General features: G+C 47.6%; 1 protein-coding gene across 2 annotated transcripts in view; it reads left to right on the top strand.

Moving 5' to 3' along the window:
• Window positions 1-3196: 3196 nt before the first annotated feature.
• Window positions 3197-18201, top strand: part of KCNMB4 (potassium calcium-activated channel subfamily M regulatory beta subunit 4) — a 28308-nt gene continuing 13303 nt past the window's right edge. For both annotated transcript variants that reach the window (XR_005104266.1, XM_037387486.1), the window contains exons 1-2: window positions 3197-3955; window positions 12914-13041. Coding sequence is in view for 1 of the 2 variants with exons in the window: in XM_037387486.1 (XP_037243383.1) it covers window positions 3617-3955; window positions 12914-13041 (467 nt within the window). In the remaining variant the exon portion in view is untranslated. The remainder of the gene's footprint in view (window positions 3956-12913; window positions 13042-18201) is intronic.

Below are 18201 nucleotides of genomic sequence, written 5' to 3'. Positions count from 1 at the left end.
TTTGTCACCTAAAAGGAACATATTTTAATTTATTGGAGGGCGGGGGATTAACGCCCTGTAACTTCTGATTGAAAGTACTTCCACGGCTGGATGTTGACTGAAACAAAAAAGAATATGATTGCTATCTGTCACACTCAAGAAGAACTTCTAAATGTACAGTTGTCATCCCAAGCATGGCATGTCTAGACGGTGCTTTTGATTAAAGATCCTAAATACAACAATTTTTTCTATTAAAGCAAAATTTCTGACCATGCTTAGTTTTCAAATACTATATCCTTTCATCGTGTTCCTCAAAGTTTACCGCTGCCTAAAAATTATGCTAGTAGAAGTTGAATTCTGGTGAAGAATGTAGATTGCGCTAAGCAGTTAGTCTGGATTGACAGCTGATGCTTTTATTTTCACATGGTATGAGAATTAAAATGGTGTAACTGGTTTTGTTTCCTCTGATAAGCATGCATGCTCTCATTTTCACACACCTGAAAGCTGCTAGTATGTTTAAAAGACCTGAGGAAATGCAGCTGGATGACTTATTTTGAAATTGTGGTTTGAATGGCTTCAGTAGGTTTACCTCTTAAAACCACATTCCTGTTGGAGTTAGAGTTTGTTTTTTTGAAAGTAACGTTAGAGCACTCTGAACAGTAGTTCTGAGTGTTAATGGTTTGACCTGCTTTAGAATTAGCAGTGCTAGCTGTGCTTGCATATCATTTTCCTAGACCAGTTTATAATTTACATTTCATATTCCTTTGTCAGTATTAACATACCGATATTGAACGTGGGTATACATCAGAATTTTCCTGCTGAAGCTGCCAAAATAATTTTCTGCAAAACCACTTATTTGAACTTCATCTGCTTTAACAAACAACCCAGTGAAGTAGCCAGTTTTTACAATTGCACCATCCTGCCTCACCTGTAAAACGGTCCTGATGAGGAGCGAAGGGGGGGCAGGCATCCTGGCCCTGCTGTGATGCAGCCCTCGAGGCAGTTCTGTGGAAACTTCAACTTTACAGCTCTTCTTTTGGACAAAAGGGCTGTTTTGGTTGTTCCCTTGCCCCTAGGTGTGTTTCTGCCAGCTGGCTCTGATCTCCCTCCCATTGAAGGCCAATTTACTTTCTGGTGGGTGTCGCAGTATTGGTTTCAAAAAGGCATTTTGTTGTTGTGTAGATACGTGTTTGCTAGTCAAAAAAGGCAGTTCAGCACGGGCACTGTCAAACATGCAGTGCAAGGCAGCTCCACCATCGGCATCGGGAGGGAGGGCTGCCGCTGGGCTTCTGCAAGGGAGCAGGGCCCTGAGCCCGTTCCCGCTGGCTGGCCACTGCGGGTGGTGACACAGCCCCGCCACGGCTGTCCAGCCTCCAGGTATGTGACCGAGGTGGAGGCGCCCTGGCCATGGGCCGTGGAGCCCAGCCTGCCCTTGGGTCGCGGGGCAAGGAAGGGCCCAGAGAGGCAGGCAGCAACCTGTTCTGCTGCTGCTGGAAACTGCATATGGACGTGTAACTTGGTACGGCAGCTTTCTCGGCACTGGCTGCCCCTGACGCAGCCTGTGGTCATGGAGCCGGTGTCCCAACTCCTGCCCTCAGCAGGTGACAGCAGAGCTAAAATCTTGACAACAGGCCTCTGGTGCCCAGCTTTACTCTTACAAACAGGGCGCTGATGATCGGGTTTTACTTCCAAATGATCCAAATAGACTGAGTCCTGAGCGAGTTATTTGTGCAGAACTTCAAACCCCCAATTGAGATTACCTGCTTGAACGTTAAACACCGTTTCCAGTTAAAACAGTCTCAGCATCTCCTCTGGCTGCGGATGATACAGGAGCTGGGTGCACGCAGGACTGACTTTCAAGGTTACTGTGTCACCCAGTGAGCTGTTGCCTTAGTTTTCAGCTGATGGCACTTTACGTACAGGAGCAGCAAAGAACTGAACCGAGTACCGAGCGCCAGCTGTTCAGAAGGTAAGAAAAGACAAGAAGTCACAGTACATCTAACCTGGGAAAGCAGGGCTGGAGCTTCCCTTCAGGTGGCAGGCAACAAATCTACCTAATTAAAAATTTATTTTTTCATAATACGAGAGCACTTTGCAGCAAGCCTCACCATCAGGGGCTGCCATCACCACAAATGCTGGCAGCAAAGCCTGACTGAGGGGAACAGATGAACAGAGCCAAGGACTAACCAAGATGAGTTCAGTTTCTAGTACAAAAAACTATTGCAGGTTTAAGTAAAAATAAAAATAATCCCAGGCTTAGAGCTGGCATACTTTTTCTGAAACCCTTTGGTATTAGGGAAGGCTACTACAGAGCAGCTGGCCTGAGGGCAGCGTGGTAGTGCTTTGGTGCAACCAAGGACAATATTTGCATCCATTTATATTCATGTCACAGCATGGATTCTTAATAGCCTTCCTGCCAAACCTTGCTCAATAGTCCATTTGGGGAATGTATGGATCAACTTTATTGTTAAAAGTTTGACGTTGCACTCTGCAGTGGGAAAGTGATTGAAAAAGGTGTCCAGAGGAAAGTGCTATTTCCCGTATTCATTTTTCTATTGTTTCTGTGCCCTCTCGTCTGCTGTATCATCAAATTCGGCTACCGGCTCCAAAACTGTCACATTTTGTTCTACCTAATTGCCTATAATAAAGACTACAGAATAAAAATATACCTACTGCTTATGATACTTTGGCACTGAAGAGCTTGTTCTGTTGTATTGCCACGGTGGGAAATGCTGGATGAGAAGTACCAAACTTTATTTGAAAATTATGTGTATTTTCTTGGATCAACTGCTTTTCTGCAGACCTGCTTCCCCGAGGGCACTTCTTTTCAAAAGACCTTCCCGTTGAAAACAATTCCTTTGTAAAAACCTTTTGACAGCTATCATCTTGCTTACCTATTATCTTCAAATAATGCCGAAGGAGGCTGGGTCCGTCCCCGCTGCGCGGATGCTGGCTTTGGGGTTGGCCCGAGCGGAGCACTTGCCCTGCACCCCCAAGAAGTCACGCTGAGGCAGGATAACGTTCGGCCAGCTCCCGTTATCTCCCTTCTCAGTAAGGTGAAAATAGCAGCTGCTTCCTTACTTCCAGATATTTAATTTCATTAATTGCAGGTCTGACTTCTCGTGTATACGCAGCGTCCTCGCGGGTTTTGCTACGCGGGGACACTGATCGTGGCTTCACACGGACTTTCCGGGACTTGAGCAAGCGCGGGGTGAGGATTGGGAAGCACAAACTGTTTTCACATTCTGGCTCGAGCTGTGATTTTATTCTTCTGGATTTACCTGCACGGTTGTTATCCCATCCTGGGGGCGATGTTGGCTCAGAGGGGCCCCCACCCGCCTGCCCCCCTCCAGCTATTGCCCCTCGCCCAGTGCCCGCTATTAATCCGGAGCAGCCCTCCCCGCTGCAGATCTGCCGGGGCCGATAATCCCGTCGCAAGCTGTCCCTTCCACCCCCGGAGGGGCCTGAATTAGGTCAGCCGGCTTTACATTCGCGTTTTATTTACTTATCTACATTTTTGTTGCCGGGGGGGCGGCGTGCACAGCCTCCCCGGGCGGAGCCGGGCGGGGGCGGGAGCTCCGCAGCTTCAGCCGATGGCAGCGGCTGCCCGGCGGCGGGTGCCAGCGGCGGCCGGGCCATGGCGCGGAGCCGGGCGGCGTACGAGTACACGGAGGCGGAGGACAAGAGCATGCGGCTGGGCTTCCTGCTCATCGCCGCCGGGCTGCTCTCCCTGCTGGGCCTGGGCTGCTGCTGGCTGCGCCCGGCGCTGCAGGAGCGGGGCGGCGGCGGCTCCGCCAACTGCACGGTGCTGGCGGTGCGGCAGCTGGGCGAGCGGTTCGCCTGCACCTTCTCCTGCGGGGCCGCCTGCCGCGGCACGGCCCGGTACCCCTGCCTGCAGGTCCTGGTCCGCACCTCCCGCTCCGCCGCGCCCGCGCTGCTGCACGAGGACGAGCGGCAGCTCCGCTCCAACCCCAAGGTGAGACCCCCGGGGCGCGGCGGGGGGTCCCGGGGCCAAGCCCGCCCGCCCCCGCCGCCCCGCTGGGTGCCCTGCCACCTGCCCCTGGGACCCGCCGGTGGGCTCCGGGTCCCCTGCGCCGCCCTCTGCTCGGCTGCGGGCTTTGCTTGGAGGGGGGTGGGGGGTGAAGCCGCGGAGCACCCTTCCGAAACACCCGTGTGCTCTTACTCAGCAGGGAGCGTGTATGTAAGCGTGCTACACATGGTATGTGTAGCATATAGATGGTGTATATATATATAGTGTGTGTATATCTACACACACGGCATACAGTATAGTATAGCACTACTATATATATATATAACACCTTATATACATATATACACACCCCCTATATACAGATGTTTCCCGCTCAGCCCAAGCCCCTGGCCAACCCTCCCGTGGGAGCGGAGCCCCGGGCAGCCCGAGCACGGAGCAGCGGGGAGCAGCGGGGTACCTCTGCCGCTGGCCCCCGTTCCGCCCCACCAGCAGCCCCGGGACACCCGTGAGAAGCCAGGGAGAAGCTCCTGCTACGGGCAAGGAGGTCTGTCTGCCCCAGCGGTGACCGATGCTGTTGTGCTGCGTGTCCCGGAGGGTGAGGGGCTTCCCAGAGCAGCCCCCTGAAGTGCGAGGAGAAATTTCAATGGGGGGCTGGGCAGCAGGCTGGGCTGAAACAGAAATTTCCTCGGTGCTGTTTTGATTCTTAAACTTCTCCACACAAAACTGAAGGGAAGCATCTTTCAAGTTGTGTCTCCTGGCAAACTAGGATAGTCTGAAGGCAACGTGTGACTTGTGCTTTTTCTTTCTTTAAAGGCAGTTATTTTGCCTTCTCCTTTTTCTTTTTGTGCTGAGTGAAGATCACCCTGCCAGCATGCTGCTTGAGTGGAGCAGATTTCGTTCAGTAATTCCCAGAAAATAAAAAATGTGGCAGAACACTCCCCTTCCCCCTGAAACAGCCTGAAATTGGGAGTGTATTGGAGAAGCAGATTTTGCCTCTTCGACCAAAACATGGATGTAGCGCAGCGCCAAGGGTCGTGCTAAGCATGATGCAGGTGTCTGTGTGCAGGGGCTGGGGAGCAGACTTGTGTCTCCAGTTTGGGATGTGCAGCCTCACATCTCCGTGTAGTTACACTGGCAGGGCGCTCTGTCCCTTGGAAGGTGGATGAAGTTGCAAGCTCAGGTTTAGGGGGTTGGTTTTTTCCCCTTGGAGGCTTGTGGGCTCGGAAGGGTGGTCAGGGCAAAAATCAACAGAGCAAGAAGCAGGACGGTAAGTCTGACAGGATCTGGATTAAATTGTTGGCACTACTCAGAACTGATGAGTGATGAAGCTGTGGTGCTGGATGGCGCCTGACAGTGAAGCAGATGAAATGTTGGCCTGTGAAGGACCTTTGCAATCTTTTCCTTTCCCTGGGGGTGCTGCTGCCAGACTCCCCGTGGAGGGTGCCGTGGTTACAGAGATGTGCACCATGAGCACCCCAGCTCTCTGAGCACCAGGGCTGCCCTAAACTTCTCTCCATCTTCAGGCAGGCAGGGGAAAGTTGGTGAAATGCAGGAGAAAAGCCACCCTGTTGACATGGGGCAAGGATGCCGTGTTGTCACAGAGGGTGCGTTGTGGCTGTCCCCGAGCACAGCCCCATGGCCCTGTTGTGGCCGCCTCCAGCAGGGGTGGGAGGTGGGTGGTGAGCTGTGCCACCAGCGTGCCTGGGCTCAGCAGCTCTTGCAGCATCCTCGGTTTCAGCAGAAGCTTTCAAACTGGGCTGTGACCGCAATGTCTCTCTGAGTAGTTGGGGTGTTTTGTTTTGTTTTTACTTGATCCCATCTTCTGCCTTTCTGGAAGTCTGGTGGGAAGAGGAGAATTGCACCTGCCCAGGGGCTGGATTGCAGTTTCTTCAATGCCTGTAATTTCAGAAGCAATGCCTGTAAATGTCACTCAGAAGCCTATTTTTATTTAACAATTAATAACGAAACACAAGGCTGTGTGTTGGCAGTGCATGGTACTTGCATACTCTTACAAATATAGTCCGTTTTCTTTAACTTGCACCTTGCATGTCTAGGTGTGTGCGGTTTACTCTGGGCTATTGATTGCTGAGGATTAAATCTGATTTACCAGATGAGACCAAGCAGAAAGGATGTATTTTTTGATGTAACGGCATTCTCTGGTAGTAATTGAATTTAACTAAGTGGAAAACAACATAGAAAAAAAACGCACTCCAATTATTTTCCTTAACTTAAGAAGCTTATATAAAAACAATATAAAATAAGAAGAAAAGTTGTTTAGGTTGCATTAGGAAAACATTCTCTTATAAGGGAATGAAGTATGCGTAACTGTCACTTTGGTTTTCCCTTTTGTCCCTAGTTTAATGTCTGTGAAGCTGAGCAGTTATACTTTCCTTTTCATTTTTGTCCTAAAGTCTCACTGTCTTTAAAAGCTTCCGGGATTTTGTACTGAAGTAGATTAGTTGTAGCGATAGAGTGGGAATCTGCTGAATGTAATGCTTGGGATCCGGTATGTATTTATGAATGAACACTCAGGGAGCTGTTTAACCCTTCCCATTTCCATCGCCTTCTTGCAGCGTGCTCGCTTGTGTTCATGCAATTAGGCATGCAACATGCTAATCAGTTCCAACTAACTAGAAGAAAAAAAAAAAAAAAAAAAAGACCAATTTTGTTTTGAACAGTCTTGACATTTTACATTCTGTTTAGCTGCTTCTCTTTGTAGGGTAGCAATTTTTCCGGGTAAATCGATAGTGCAGAAAAGGCATAGTTCAGGCTTCTTAAAACATGCAACAATACTGAATCAGTTGGCAGCTTCACTCCACCCCAAAAATCCCCAGGTGTATGAGACTAAAAATCTGCTTTCTGCAACAGAGTGGGTTGGTACATGAACACATAAGCAGCTACGAATCCATCTGTTCTAGCCAGGTCTAGCTGCAGGAAAAAGAAATTTTATTCTTTTTTTCTCTCTTGCTTCCTAAGATAATCACATCATGATACAGCCCAGGATTCATTTTAGCTCTTAAAAGATTATATAGCTGGGTCAGAGTTAATCCAGAAATGTATATATAAAGCACTGGGCATGATTACATTTGTGTTCAGTCTGAGTGATTTGTGGATTTTTTTTTTCTTTAATTGTTGTCTTAGAGGAAGAAATTCCAGCAGTGACAGTAGCCTTTCTTCAGCTGCTTTGATAGCAATGATAATCTCTGAGATAAGGCTTAAGGGGGATTAAATCCAAAGTCAATTTGTCACTATCATTCTGGCCATCAAGTACGTTGGTGGTGTAGTCAGTGCTGGGACCCGGCTGTAGGTTTGGTTGGGCAAAACTGCAGGGGAGTATGTCAGCTGCTAAAAAGATTTGCTTTCTGGCTTTTTAGGCTTTTCCTTTTCTATGCTTGAAGTTAAGCATAGGGCCGGGAGAATTTGCTTACCGTTTTGTTGAAGAAACTTTCAGGGGAGTGACTGGTGAGCCTGACGTTAGCAGCTGTGCAGCAGGACCTGGTTCTCCCCATCCCTGTGGCAGGCAGGGGAGCAGAGCAGCCAGCCGCTGCTCCTTGTCTGTGCTCTGCATCCGTGTGTGCTCCTGTCGTGCTTCTTTCTGTAGCTGCTTGGCCTGACAAGATGATGTACAGTTATCTCTTCTTACAGGTCCACCTGTAAATGGAATTGGGTTTGGGGTTTGGACTCTCTTAAATATGACCCGTGACAGAGGAGGCTGCATAACAAAATACGCCCGACCCTGGAATGATTTTGGGAGGGTCTGGTGCATCTGATGAAGCATCAGATCTGTGTTTGGGCTGGTGCCCGTGAAGGGCAAACTCCACAGATGCTGTCTAGCGATTCCTCTGGAAGCAGCCCCAGGTACTGCGGATAAACCCCACTGCCCTCCCATCTCACCTGGGGCAGCCCTCACTGCCGCGAGCCTCCGTGCGGGCTTGTGGCTTTGGTCACTCCTGGTGGGTGTCTGTGCTGATGGATGCGGGTGAAAACCAGATGCCACGCTCAGGCCCAACTCCCTTGGTACAGTCACCTGGGAGGCGGGTATTTTTTATTACTAGTGGAGTGAGTCCTCCTGCTCGTCCTCTGCCACAGAGGAATGGTCATGGCAGCGCTTCCTCCCCTCCAGGTCATGAAGATAACCCAGTAATGTGTGGAGATGCTCACACACAAAGTTAGGAGAAGCTCATACAGTGCTTGGTGTGGTGGGTGGGACATCAGGTGCCCACCAAAGTCGCTCTGTCATTCCCCTCCTCAGCTGGATAGAGGAGAGAAAATATAATGAAAGGCTCGTGGGTTGGGATAAGGGCAGGGAGAGATCGCTCACCAGTTACTATCATGGGCAAAACAGACTCGGCTTGGGGAAACTAATTTATTGCCAACCAAATCAGAGAAAGGTAATGAGAAATAAAACCAAATCTTAAAACACTTTCCTCCCACCTCTCTCTTCTTCCTGCTTTTAACTTCAGTCCCCATCTCTCTCCCCGCTCCCCTCCCCGCAGCGGTGCAGAGGACGAGCAATGGGGGCTGCGGTCGGTCCATCCCACGCTGTCTCTGCTGCTCCTTCCTCCGCAGGGGGAGGCTCCTCACACTCTGCCCCTGCCCCAGCCTGGGCTCCCTCCCACGGGGCGCAGCCCTTCAGGCACACGCTGCTCCAGCCTGGGTCCCCCGCGGGGTCACCAGCCCGGCCAGCAAACCTGCCCCAGCCGGGGCTCCTCTGCCCACGGGGCCACAGGTCCTGCCAGGAGCCGGCTCCAGCCTGGGCTTCCCACGGGTCACAGCCCCCTCTGGGCATCCACCTGCTGCGGCGTGGGGTCCTCCGTGGGCTGCAGGTTGGTGTCTGCTGCACCGTGGAGCTCCATGGCTGAGGGGCACAGCCTGCCCCACCACGGGCTTCACCGTGGGCTGTGGGAATCTCTGCTCCAGCGCCTGGAGCCCCTCCTGCCCCTTCTGCACTGACCTGGGTGTCCGACGCGGGGAGAGTTGCTGCTCTCACATAGTGTCACTCTCTCTTCTGGCTGCTGTTGCACAGCAGTTTTTTCCCTCTCTTAAATACATTATTGCAGAGGCACTACCGCCATTGGTGATGAGCTCAGCCTTGGCCAGCAGCAGGTCCGTCTGGGAACTGGCTGGCATGGATTCTGTCTGACATAGGGGAAGCTTCTAGCAGCTTCTTACAGAAGCCACCCCTGAACCCCCCTACCCTGCTACCAAAACCTGGCCATGCAAATGCAATATGCTTGGAGATGGGGAGTCAGAAATTGTTGGCTTAGTGGTGCATTGTACTTTTGCAATGACACTTATCTAGAGCGTCCTTTCCACTCCTTCAGTTCATCACAAGCTTCCCAGCCTGCGTGGCACACAACGTGGGAGCTCTCTGCTGTGCTAAGCAAATGGCATGTGCTGTGTCCCAAAGTTCACCAGCAGCCAGGAGGATATTCTTTCCAAGCTGCTTGGAGACTGAGGCTAGAGACTTGCTTCTTAGTACCATCAGTCTGTCTTTTGACAGGCTGACTTCTACTTTGGGCCCAAATGTCTGTTTGTGTTTGGGACTTTCTTCATCTTATCTTGTAGACAGTGTCTTCCAGGCTTGAGACAGCCTGCCTCAGAGCCTACCTAGTCTGGCTTCTTTTTCATAAAATTGTGACTGAATTAGGCAAGGATTAGTCTTTGAAAAGCATGAATTGCAATCTGGAAGATAAAGCATGGTTAAGAGTTCATGACTGTGTCCCTTCTCCATGATATGGAAGAATGTCTGCTCTGATAAAGTGTTCAGAAGGACTGGGAATCTTCCCGGGCATCTGCAGAGACACTGGAGTGGGAGAATCCAGCAGCAAGCACAGGTACAAATCTTATAAAACCTTGGTGTAAAGGTATATTAGGTGCTTGCTGACATTTTTACTGAATTAAATCCTGAATCATCTATTTAAACACTGGCTTTGATTGAAGGGGGTATATTATTAGCCTGATACTGATTTTGAGCTGTGTAATTGAGACTGTATTTGAATTGCATAATAATTTTATCGTTGCTATGAAATAGTGTAGGAGGTGTGGTTATGGCATCATGTGCCAATGGATCCACTGAAAAGGCCTCTGCTTCATTAGATTTATTCTGAATGTCTAATCTTAAGTGTTATTCTCCAACTTTATTGTAACTTGTTTAAGGAAAAAACATCAAATAGATATGGAGTGGGACATTTCCACTGAAAACGGATGTTGTTGCGTGAGCTACAATTGAGCTCAAGGCGTCCTAGCTTCCTTTCAAACACTTAGCATTTGTTTATGTTTTGATGGTAGGATTTCATGCCGTGCCTTGTGGGGGAGGACTCCGGAATTAACCTTTCAGAAACCGCCTGTTGCCAAAGCCGGAGGTAGTTTCAGGTTCATCCACCAACTCACAGCAGCAAAAGCTGCTGGGTTATGATTCCCTTTTATCTGTCTGCTGACTGCTTTGGAGGGCGATACATTTGATCACACAGTCACCAAGAAGTGTGGCTGGGAGGCTGAGAAAAGCAAGATCCACCACCTTTGTGGATCAGAAGGGGCCAAAATGAATGTCAGGTTGGTGGGAACTGTGCTGGCATTCTTGGGGGGCAAACAACCTGTGGTGTTTGTGCAGCAGATTATAAATTCACATTGGAGTTGGACCTTGGGTGTTCACTGTGGCTCAAGGCCTTCATCACATTGAGAAGATGTTTCAGGGCGGCCCTTGGGATTCATATGGTGATGATTTTGTCTTGGGCAGGGACCACTCCTCTCTTCAAGACTGTTAATCCTTGACAGGCTTAAGCAATGAGTTCCCAGGGATTTATGGCAAGCCTCTGGGTGTCTCCAGTATGTTTTCCAGATGAAGATAAAGAGGAAGAGATGGAAATGAATCCCACATGTTTTCTGTCAGCTGTTGCTGGGATTACTTGTGCGAAGAGGGCTGTGAAATTTGAGTTACGGAGAACATATTCTCTGCTGTCCCCAGCTTCCAGGTGTCCCTCTCTTAGGCACTGGCTGTATTCCCATACACTGTTTTGTCTTGGCATGGGGAAAGACAGATGTGTTGATCAGGGAGGCTGTCTGTGGGGCCCTTTACATCTTCCAAACCAAGCAAAATCCCTGCCCTGAAAACCTCCACTGTTAATAGCTTCATATTGAGCTAAAAGTGTGGGGGCTGATTTCAGAAATTGTGAAGTCCTCTGTGACAGAACTGTCCTTGGAGACTGTCGTGGCTTGCTACTTGTCAGTTTAGATGGACATCTTGGACATCTCTTGGAGAAAGAGATCTCTGCAGTTGTTTCTAAGCCTGAAACTCAGGATGGGGATAAACAATGGTTCTCCAAGTTGTGAACTTTGTGAAGGATTCACATAATACTTGGGGGAGGTGGAAGGTCTCTGAAGGATCCGGAGAAAGTTTGGCCAGCAGAGGAGTGGTGGGGTGGTCACACTTTCGTAGCAGAGGACAGAAGTAGGTTCAGTCATGAGGAAGAAACAGTTCAGAGAAGAGAGGGAAACTGTATTGGAGCCGGTACCACAGGAAAAGGAGTTTTCAAGATTGCTGGGGAAATTTAGGCAGAAGAGGAATATATGTTGGTACTTAGTTGTGCCAACCAGTTCTGCATTTTGTGTTCTGGCTGAACAGTGGATGGTTTCGGGGACTCTGAGTAAAGCCTGTTTACTTCTATCCTCTTGTATACCTGTGTTGCAAAAGCATACCTAAAAGTTGGGGGCTTGGGGAAGAGCAGGGTGTAGATTACAGTCAGACGTAGGCAGTGAGTGTACTCACAACTCATGTTGTGATCATATGTGGGAATCCTTTTAGGGGTTTCCCATGCCCTGCACCTCCTGTTTCCTCATCTTACCTAAGTAGGAGTCTTTTAACTAACTTCACAGTCATTTTTTTCTGCTTGCAGCTCCCAGTTTTAAAGAAATTAAATATCTGTGCATGCACCTGAAGCCTTGCTGTCCATGTGTCAAGGGTGAAAAACCTTTATGTTATCCAAGGATCAGTTAAGCTGTGTTACTCAGTTTGGTTCAACATCTCCTGTAATGATCTCCCATACGGATGCCTGGTAACAATAGGAGGGGTTGGGCTTGGACGCTGAGATCCTGATACTGCCAACACTGGATCCAGTGGACTATTTGTTGGTTTGGTTTTTTTTTTGTTTAACTCCCTGTGGCTAGGAGGGAGGGGTGATGTGTCAAAGTCAAGACTTGGAAACGAAGTATGTGCATTGTGTGTGACCCAGAGCAGAGTCTCTGAAAGCCCAGTCCCTTGCACCAAGCTAGGGGAGAAGTTTCCCTTGATGTCTTTGGGCTTTGAAGCAGATGTCTGAGGGTGAGATCTGCAGATAGCTCAGCTGCACACTCAACTCTTGTTGACTTCTGTGTAGCAGAACCAGATGCTGAACCTTTCTGCTGAAGTGGGGCTTGGAACTTTCTGTGCTTGTTTCCCCGTGTTGGTGTTGTAACAGTGGAAAGATACTTGTCTTCTGCCAATGGTTATACCATCATCTGGGAAAGCTTGCAGGAACGTTTTGGTTATTTGTTAGCATCAGGCCTAAACAAAACCTGTGATTATGTGCCTCATTCAAAATAGGAAGTAATTCAAATCCAATCCATGCAGCTAGCTAGGAATATGTCAAAATGAAACAACCAGTTTTACATTCATCATGCAAAACCCCAAGGTCTTACGTGGCAGGTTGATTTGATAATGGAACCAAACATGGTAAAGCCCTTATTTTGTTTCTGAATGCTGGCTTATTCTTTTCCAGTACCTGCAGGGAGTAATTAACAATTGAAGTAAAGTTCAGCAAACTTTTGGTTTTTGTTTCTCTGAACTTGTACTTACTATTCTTTTCCCCTTTCTGTCACATTGGTTATATGAGGAAAATACAGAGGAAGTGATGCCCTGCCTTCTTGAGCGTAGAAGTAACTCTGTTTTGCAATGTGTGTTGGCAGTGTTCGTACATCCCTCCCTGCGCAAGAGATGATCAGGAGAACTCTGAGAACGTCACGTACAAGCAGAAATACTGGAAAGAGAAAGTGGGTTCACAACCATTTACATGCTATTTTAACCAGCACTTGAGGTGAGTAATCTAAGTTTGCATAGGCAGAAGTGTTTATGCATCTGTTTAACAGCTGTCCATTGGTTGTGTTTGAAAATACATGTACATGTATACATATATATATATGTATACACATATATATGAACAAACCCCCATATAGTCATGGGGTTTACCACACTGTGTTTAGTGGTGAACTTTGCGAGAAAATTCTATTGATTAAAAGCTACATAGAAAGCAGAGAAGTGTTTTTACCACTTGAAGCAAAAATACAAAACTCTGAGGAAAGTTTCCCTCAAAACATGACATTTTATGGTAAAGCATCCTGGCTTTTAACTCTCAGACAGAAAATTTCTGTCTTGGATATTAATGTTCCTTCCCTCCATGAAAGAGAAATTCTACTGTGCTCATGAGGGGCTGGAAGAAAAGGGGAGATCAGTAAATAGTATAAACCAGCTCAGGAGTTGTGTTCACAGAGGATTAATAAATCAGATACGTGTAATAAATGCTCACAGAACTGTCAGTTTTTATACATGCTTGCAGAGTAGAAAGCTGTAACTTAAAGTATCTCCTCTTCTGTTTCAATTCTTACTTTTACTGCCAATGTTGATGTGACTTACATGTGTGTAAGGATGATGTGTGGTTTCCGTCCATCAGTAACTGGGAAGGGGAGGGATTCTTTTTGCCTCTCTCTTTCTGACAATGATGTGCTGGGAAGTAAAAGGTGATGTGGTGGCAGCACCTTACTGTTACACAGTATGCAGGGTCGCTGGGACAACTTGGGACAACAGCAATAATTAGGATGATAGGTCCATGTAGACAGGGAGGCAGAAAGAGAATATTTAAAATCTCCAGATCAGCCAAGGTTTTATGGGGTTTAGACTCCAATTCTGGAGGCATATGACACTTCCTTAATTTGACCAGAGGAGTGATTTTAGTAGAGCTGGGGAGAGTGTTCTTGGCTGCTAAGTTAAGCACTCAAGTATCTGTCACATCAGGGACTAAAGGAGGTGGTTGCTTGGCCCCACCAGCACTTGCAAGTTAAACAGATGAGGGAGACCTCGGTGGGAATAGCTTGGGGCTTGCAGGTGCAATTCAGGGCTCAGTGTGGGAGTGTTGGCATCAGATATTTAAGTTTATTAAGACACACAAGAGGAAAACAGATGCCAGTGTGTGCTAGGACCTTAAAGGAACCAGGGAGCTGGAGCAGGGTGGCAGGTAGAGAGATGCCTGACTCTCCTGTGTGTGGTTCGCTGAGTGCCTTGGGGCCTCCAGGTTTGCCCTAGGCTGGTTATGATTGTTCCCCCTCCTTGGAGAGACTGCAGACCTAGTCAGTGTGCCCAGGATGACAGTCTCTTGTCTTCCGTTAACTCTTTGCAGAGGGAAACCCCCAATGCTTTGTAGCAAAACCTGGTTGTTTCTTATAGTGGGGAAACAAGCACTGTCTACAGTATGCAGAGATTAAAATCTAGGGCATCTTGTGTGGTGACATCAGACCTGGCAGGGACCTTCTTTGGGGCTGATTTGGCCCACAAGCTGTCAGTGCTTGGGTCTGCTAACCAGCTGAGTGATGATTTGGGCTTTTCCTGGCAGGTGCTATGTTCCCTGCGGTGCTGAGACATGGGACCTGCAGCAGCTGCTGCCTGAGTGAGCAGGAGAGTCAGAAACATGGGATCTTCTACAGGAGATGTCACGGCTAGGATTCATGTGAGCTTGGTGTGGGCAAGATGCTGTGAAAGTTTTTATAGTCAGTGGAGAGAAATAAGGGCCTTTCAACTTGCCCAGAAATAAATGCCTAATACAGCTTGGATGCTCAGAGATGTTCATTTCTCTGCTGTAAGGGAGCTTAGGGTGATCTGCTTGGGTGTAGGCACCTAGGTGGTAGGTGTCCAGAGCTAGGTGAGCTGGTTCTCACATCACATCTGTGGGTGAAGGAAAGGCAGAAATTTTCTGAGGCTGCATACCGCCTAGGGTCTGCCGTTTATGCAGGTTGACACTGAGGAATTGTGCAGCACTCAGGCAAGGTTTTTTCCTTATAGTTGCTGCATCCTGTACTGTTAAATGTTCTTGCCAAATGTAACGGCTGCCTTGAAATGCTGACTTTTGCTGATCATACAACAATTTATGTACAGCAGAAGAGAGGCTTGCTGCCAGAGATACTTGAAGATAGTCTAAGCTGAAATGTGTACACCATCTATTTTCCTCTGGAGATAGGATTGAGCTTTGAGGAAAGTTTTGCTGACAAGGTACGTGCTTGCTTAGGTATACTTTTAGAGCTACGATGACTAAACAGCTTGTGAAGCACTAAAAAAACATACAAACTGAGGGAAAAATCTGTTCACTTCAAAATAGAAGGGTACATATTTTCTGTCAGTATTTTTTTAACTATGTGGGTGAGCTAACTCTTCTTTGTCTCTATAAAACATATAGTGGTAGGTTCCTTAGAGAGAGCAGTATTTGCAATATTAATATTCTCTCTTTTGAAGTGGCAGAATAAAATTCTAGGTAAATATCTAGGCAATGCATGAACGTTGTCTCCTCTTTATCAAACTTAATTTAGCATCATTCTCAGAACTGCTGCTGCGTGCAGAGTGCACTGTTAGGTAGCACCTCCCTTCAGTTTGGCGGGGCACATTTCAACAGGCTGCTTTGAAAAGAAGAAAGTTATGTCATTTGTGTAGTCCAAAGATATACAAAAGAGATGAGAAGCAGACTTGGCAACTTCAATCATTCCTGATTAATATAAATAGAGAGGCCCAGCACAACTACCTGTCAGATATTTACCTTTGGGAACCAAAGCACGGCTTAGCTTGGAGCTCAGCACCTTACTGAAAAGTGAGGTTTTGTTTTGCCACTGTAGGCATTTCCCTTTAGTGTCCCGCTCTTCTCTGGCCAGCTTTGGGCCAATTGGTGCATGCTGTATGGGAAAGATGCTTTTTCAGACCTCTGGTGAAGGTGTCTGTTTGTTGGCATGATGATACTCTGGTCTGAAGGGAGCCCTGCCCAGCAGAAACCATCCCCCAGTGTTTCAGAGCACAAAATAAAGGACAAATTCAGATGAGGTTCTCAGGCTGTTGCCAAAGGTTTGAGAAGGCACTGAGCTCTAGTTCTTCAGTGTTCTGGATCTCATGCTGAGTGTCTCAGGATGTCTGTAGTCATGACCACATGCAAACAAGGGTCACAGCTACATGCCTAAAGTGGAAGGCCTGCAGGAATGGGTGGGAAGGGGGAGATCCTGTCACTTTATTTCTTCATGTCCCTGCTCTCATTGACATCAATAATAAGAATGAAAAGAGAGAAACCAAGATCTCCATCAGCTCAGACCCGTCAGTCTCATGCCGTGCAGAGACAGGCAGAGAAACATACATCAAGTATTTCTTATTAGTGGCTTATTTATGTGGCATTATTGCTTTTTAGCTCTGGGTTCCTCCAGTACAGCAACAATGCTCTGTGGTCCCTCTGCCACAAGCACAGCAGATGAACCAGCTACGTTTTATACTTCTCTGTGTTTGCTGCAGGATGCTGCACACAAATTAACCTGAGATTTAAAGAGCAAACACTGCCTAGCAATTAGCAACCGCCTGTGAGGTGTTTGGGTTCCCTGCAGGCCATTTATCTGGAAAGAATTATCTGCAGGCAGTAGGACTGCTCTTTCTTAAATGGTGGAACAGAAACCTCGGTTTGCTCTGGTATTTCACAAAGTTTTCTAAATTCCCTCCAGTCAGAAGATGCTGCTGCTATTCCTTATCCTTTCTTTTACTCTATCACCTGTGGAGGAGTGCTTGGGCCTGGGAGGGAAAGGACTTTACTATTGGTAAGACATAGCACTGCCTCTGTGTGCAGCCACCCAGCTGAGGATCTCTGTCTTGCAACAATAGGGGGAAAAAATACCCATGAGTGCTTGTCATCATGATGTGAATAATTGTGGGCAAAATAAGTGTATGCAGATTGCAAACATCTTTAAATCCAGATTGTTTGAATATAAAAAAATATTTGTAAGGTTTTCCTGTCCTGTGCCTCTGTCTCTGTCAGCTTCTACTGTGTCACATAAATTACATGGTGTGATGCATAAATGATGACTGAAATGTTTACATGCCTGTAACTTTTTGGTTCTGCATGACTTTTTGATGATCCTTGCGCCTAAGTTCTTCCCGTGATGTTTGGTAATTGCTTCAAAGTCTCTGATGGAGGCCTTTGTCCAGCATCTGTTTGAACTGCTTGGCAGCACCTAACAGGGACGAGTTGCATAACGCAACAACTAATCCAGTTACTCCTGGTCAGAGCCCCACGAGGCTCCAGCCTCGAGCTCAAAGTCCTGCTAAAAATAAGTACTGGTCTCACCTTTTAGCAGTGAAAACAAAATTCCTCCCTCCTTGTCCAGTGAAAGGGAAAGGTGTGTTTCCAGAGACTTCTTTAGGGCTTTTTTTTTTTTAGTTTGTTCATTCTTCCTTCACCCTGGGGCTGCTGCTGGGCGGCGGTGGTGTTGCACAGTGGCCATCGCTGCTTGCAGCAGAACCAGGTCTCAATAACTGAGCAGGGCATGAAAGTATTCAGGTTTTTTCCCCCCTTTTGTCCCACTAGATCTCTCTCTGTCCCCTGCCACTGCTTTGTGCACTGATGTTAGGAGTTTGGGTGCATCCTTTTGACAGGCTCTGCATTTACCAGAGAGCTAAATAGCAGCATCACCAGAAACAAGAGATGGTCCGTAACCAAGCTTAGAGGGAATATGTGCTACCCCTCTGGTCAACAACTTTGAACTAAAGTATTATATGGAAGTTACAGAGCAAAGATGGGTTTATTAAATGCTGTGCTACACTTGCAGAGACAAGGTGATATCTTTAATTATATCTGCTGATTTTCACAGGGAAAGGAAACCCATTTCTGGGCATGACATACCTCCTTTGGGTTTGGCATCTCTACCTCAGCACCAGGGGAGAGATGCTCTGGGGGCTCCCAGCAAAGCCATGTCTTTGTCATGAGGGGTTTTCCCCCAGGGATGTGGACACTTTCCCTTTTCTGTTTCCAGGCTGAACAACAAGTCTTCAGACTCTGGGAACAGGCAGGTCATCTGTACAAAAGTAGCAAGAAGAAGTCAAGACTGCAGTTTCGATACATGCTGACCTTGCTGTGCAAAACCAGCGGTTACGTTACTACCTTTCAGGTGTCCCGATACTTGTTTATTTA

Source organism: Falco rusticolus, chromosome 5, assembly GCF_015220075.1.
Source record: "Falco rusticolus isolate bFalRus1 chromosome 5, bFalRus1.pri, whole genome shotgun sequence".
In the NCBI taxonomy this organism is placed as follows: Eukaryota; Metazoa; Chordata; class Aves; order Falconiformes; family Falconidae; genus Falco; species Falco rusticolus.
The sequence above is the reverse complement of the archived record's forward strand: the minus strand, read 5'-3'. Positions and strand labels throughout refer to the sequence as shown.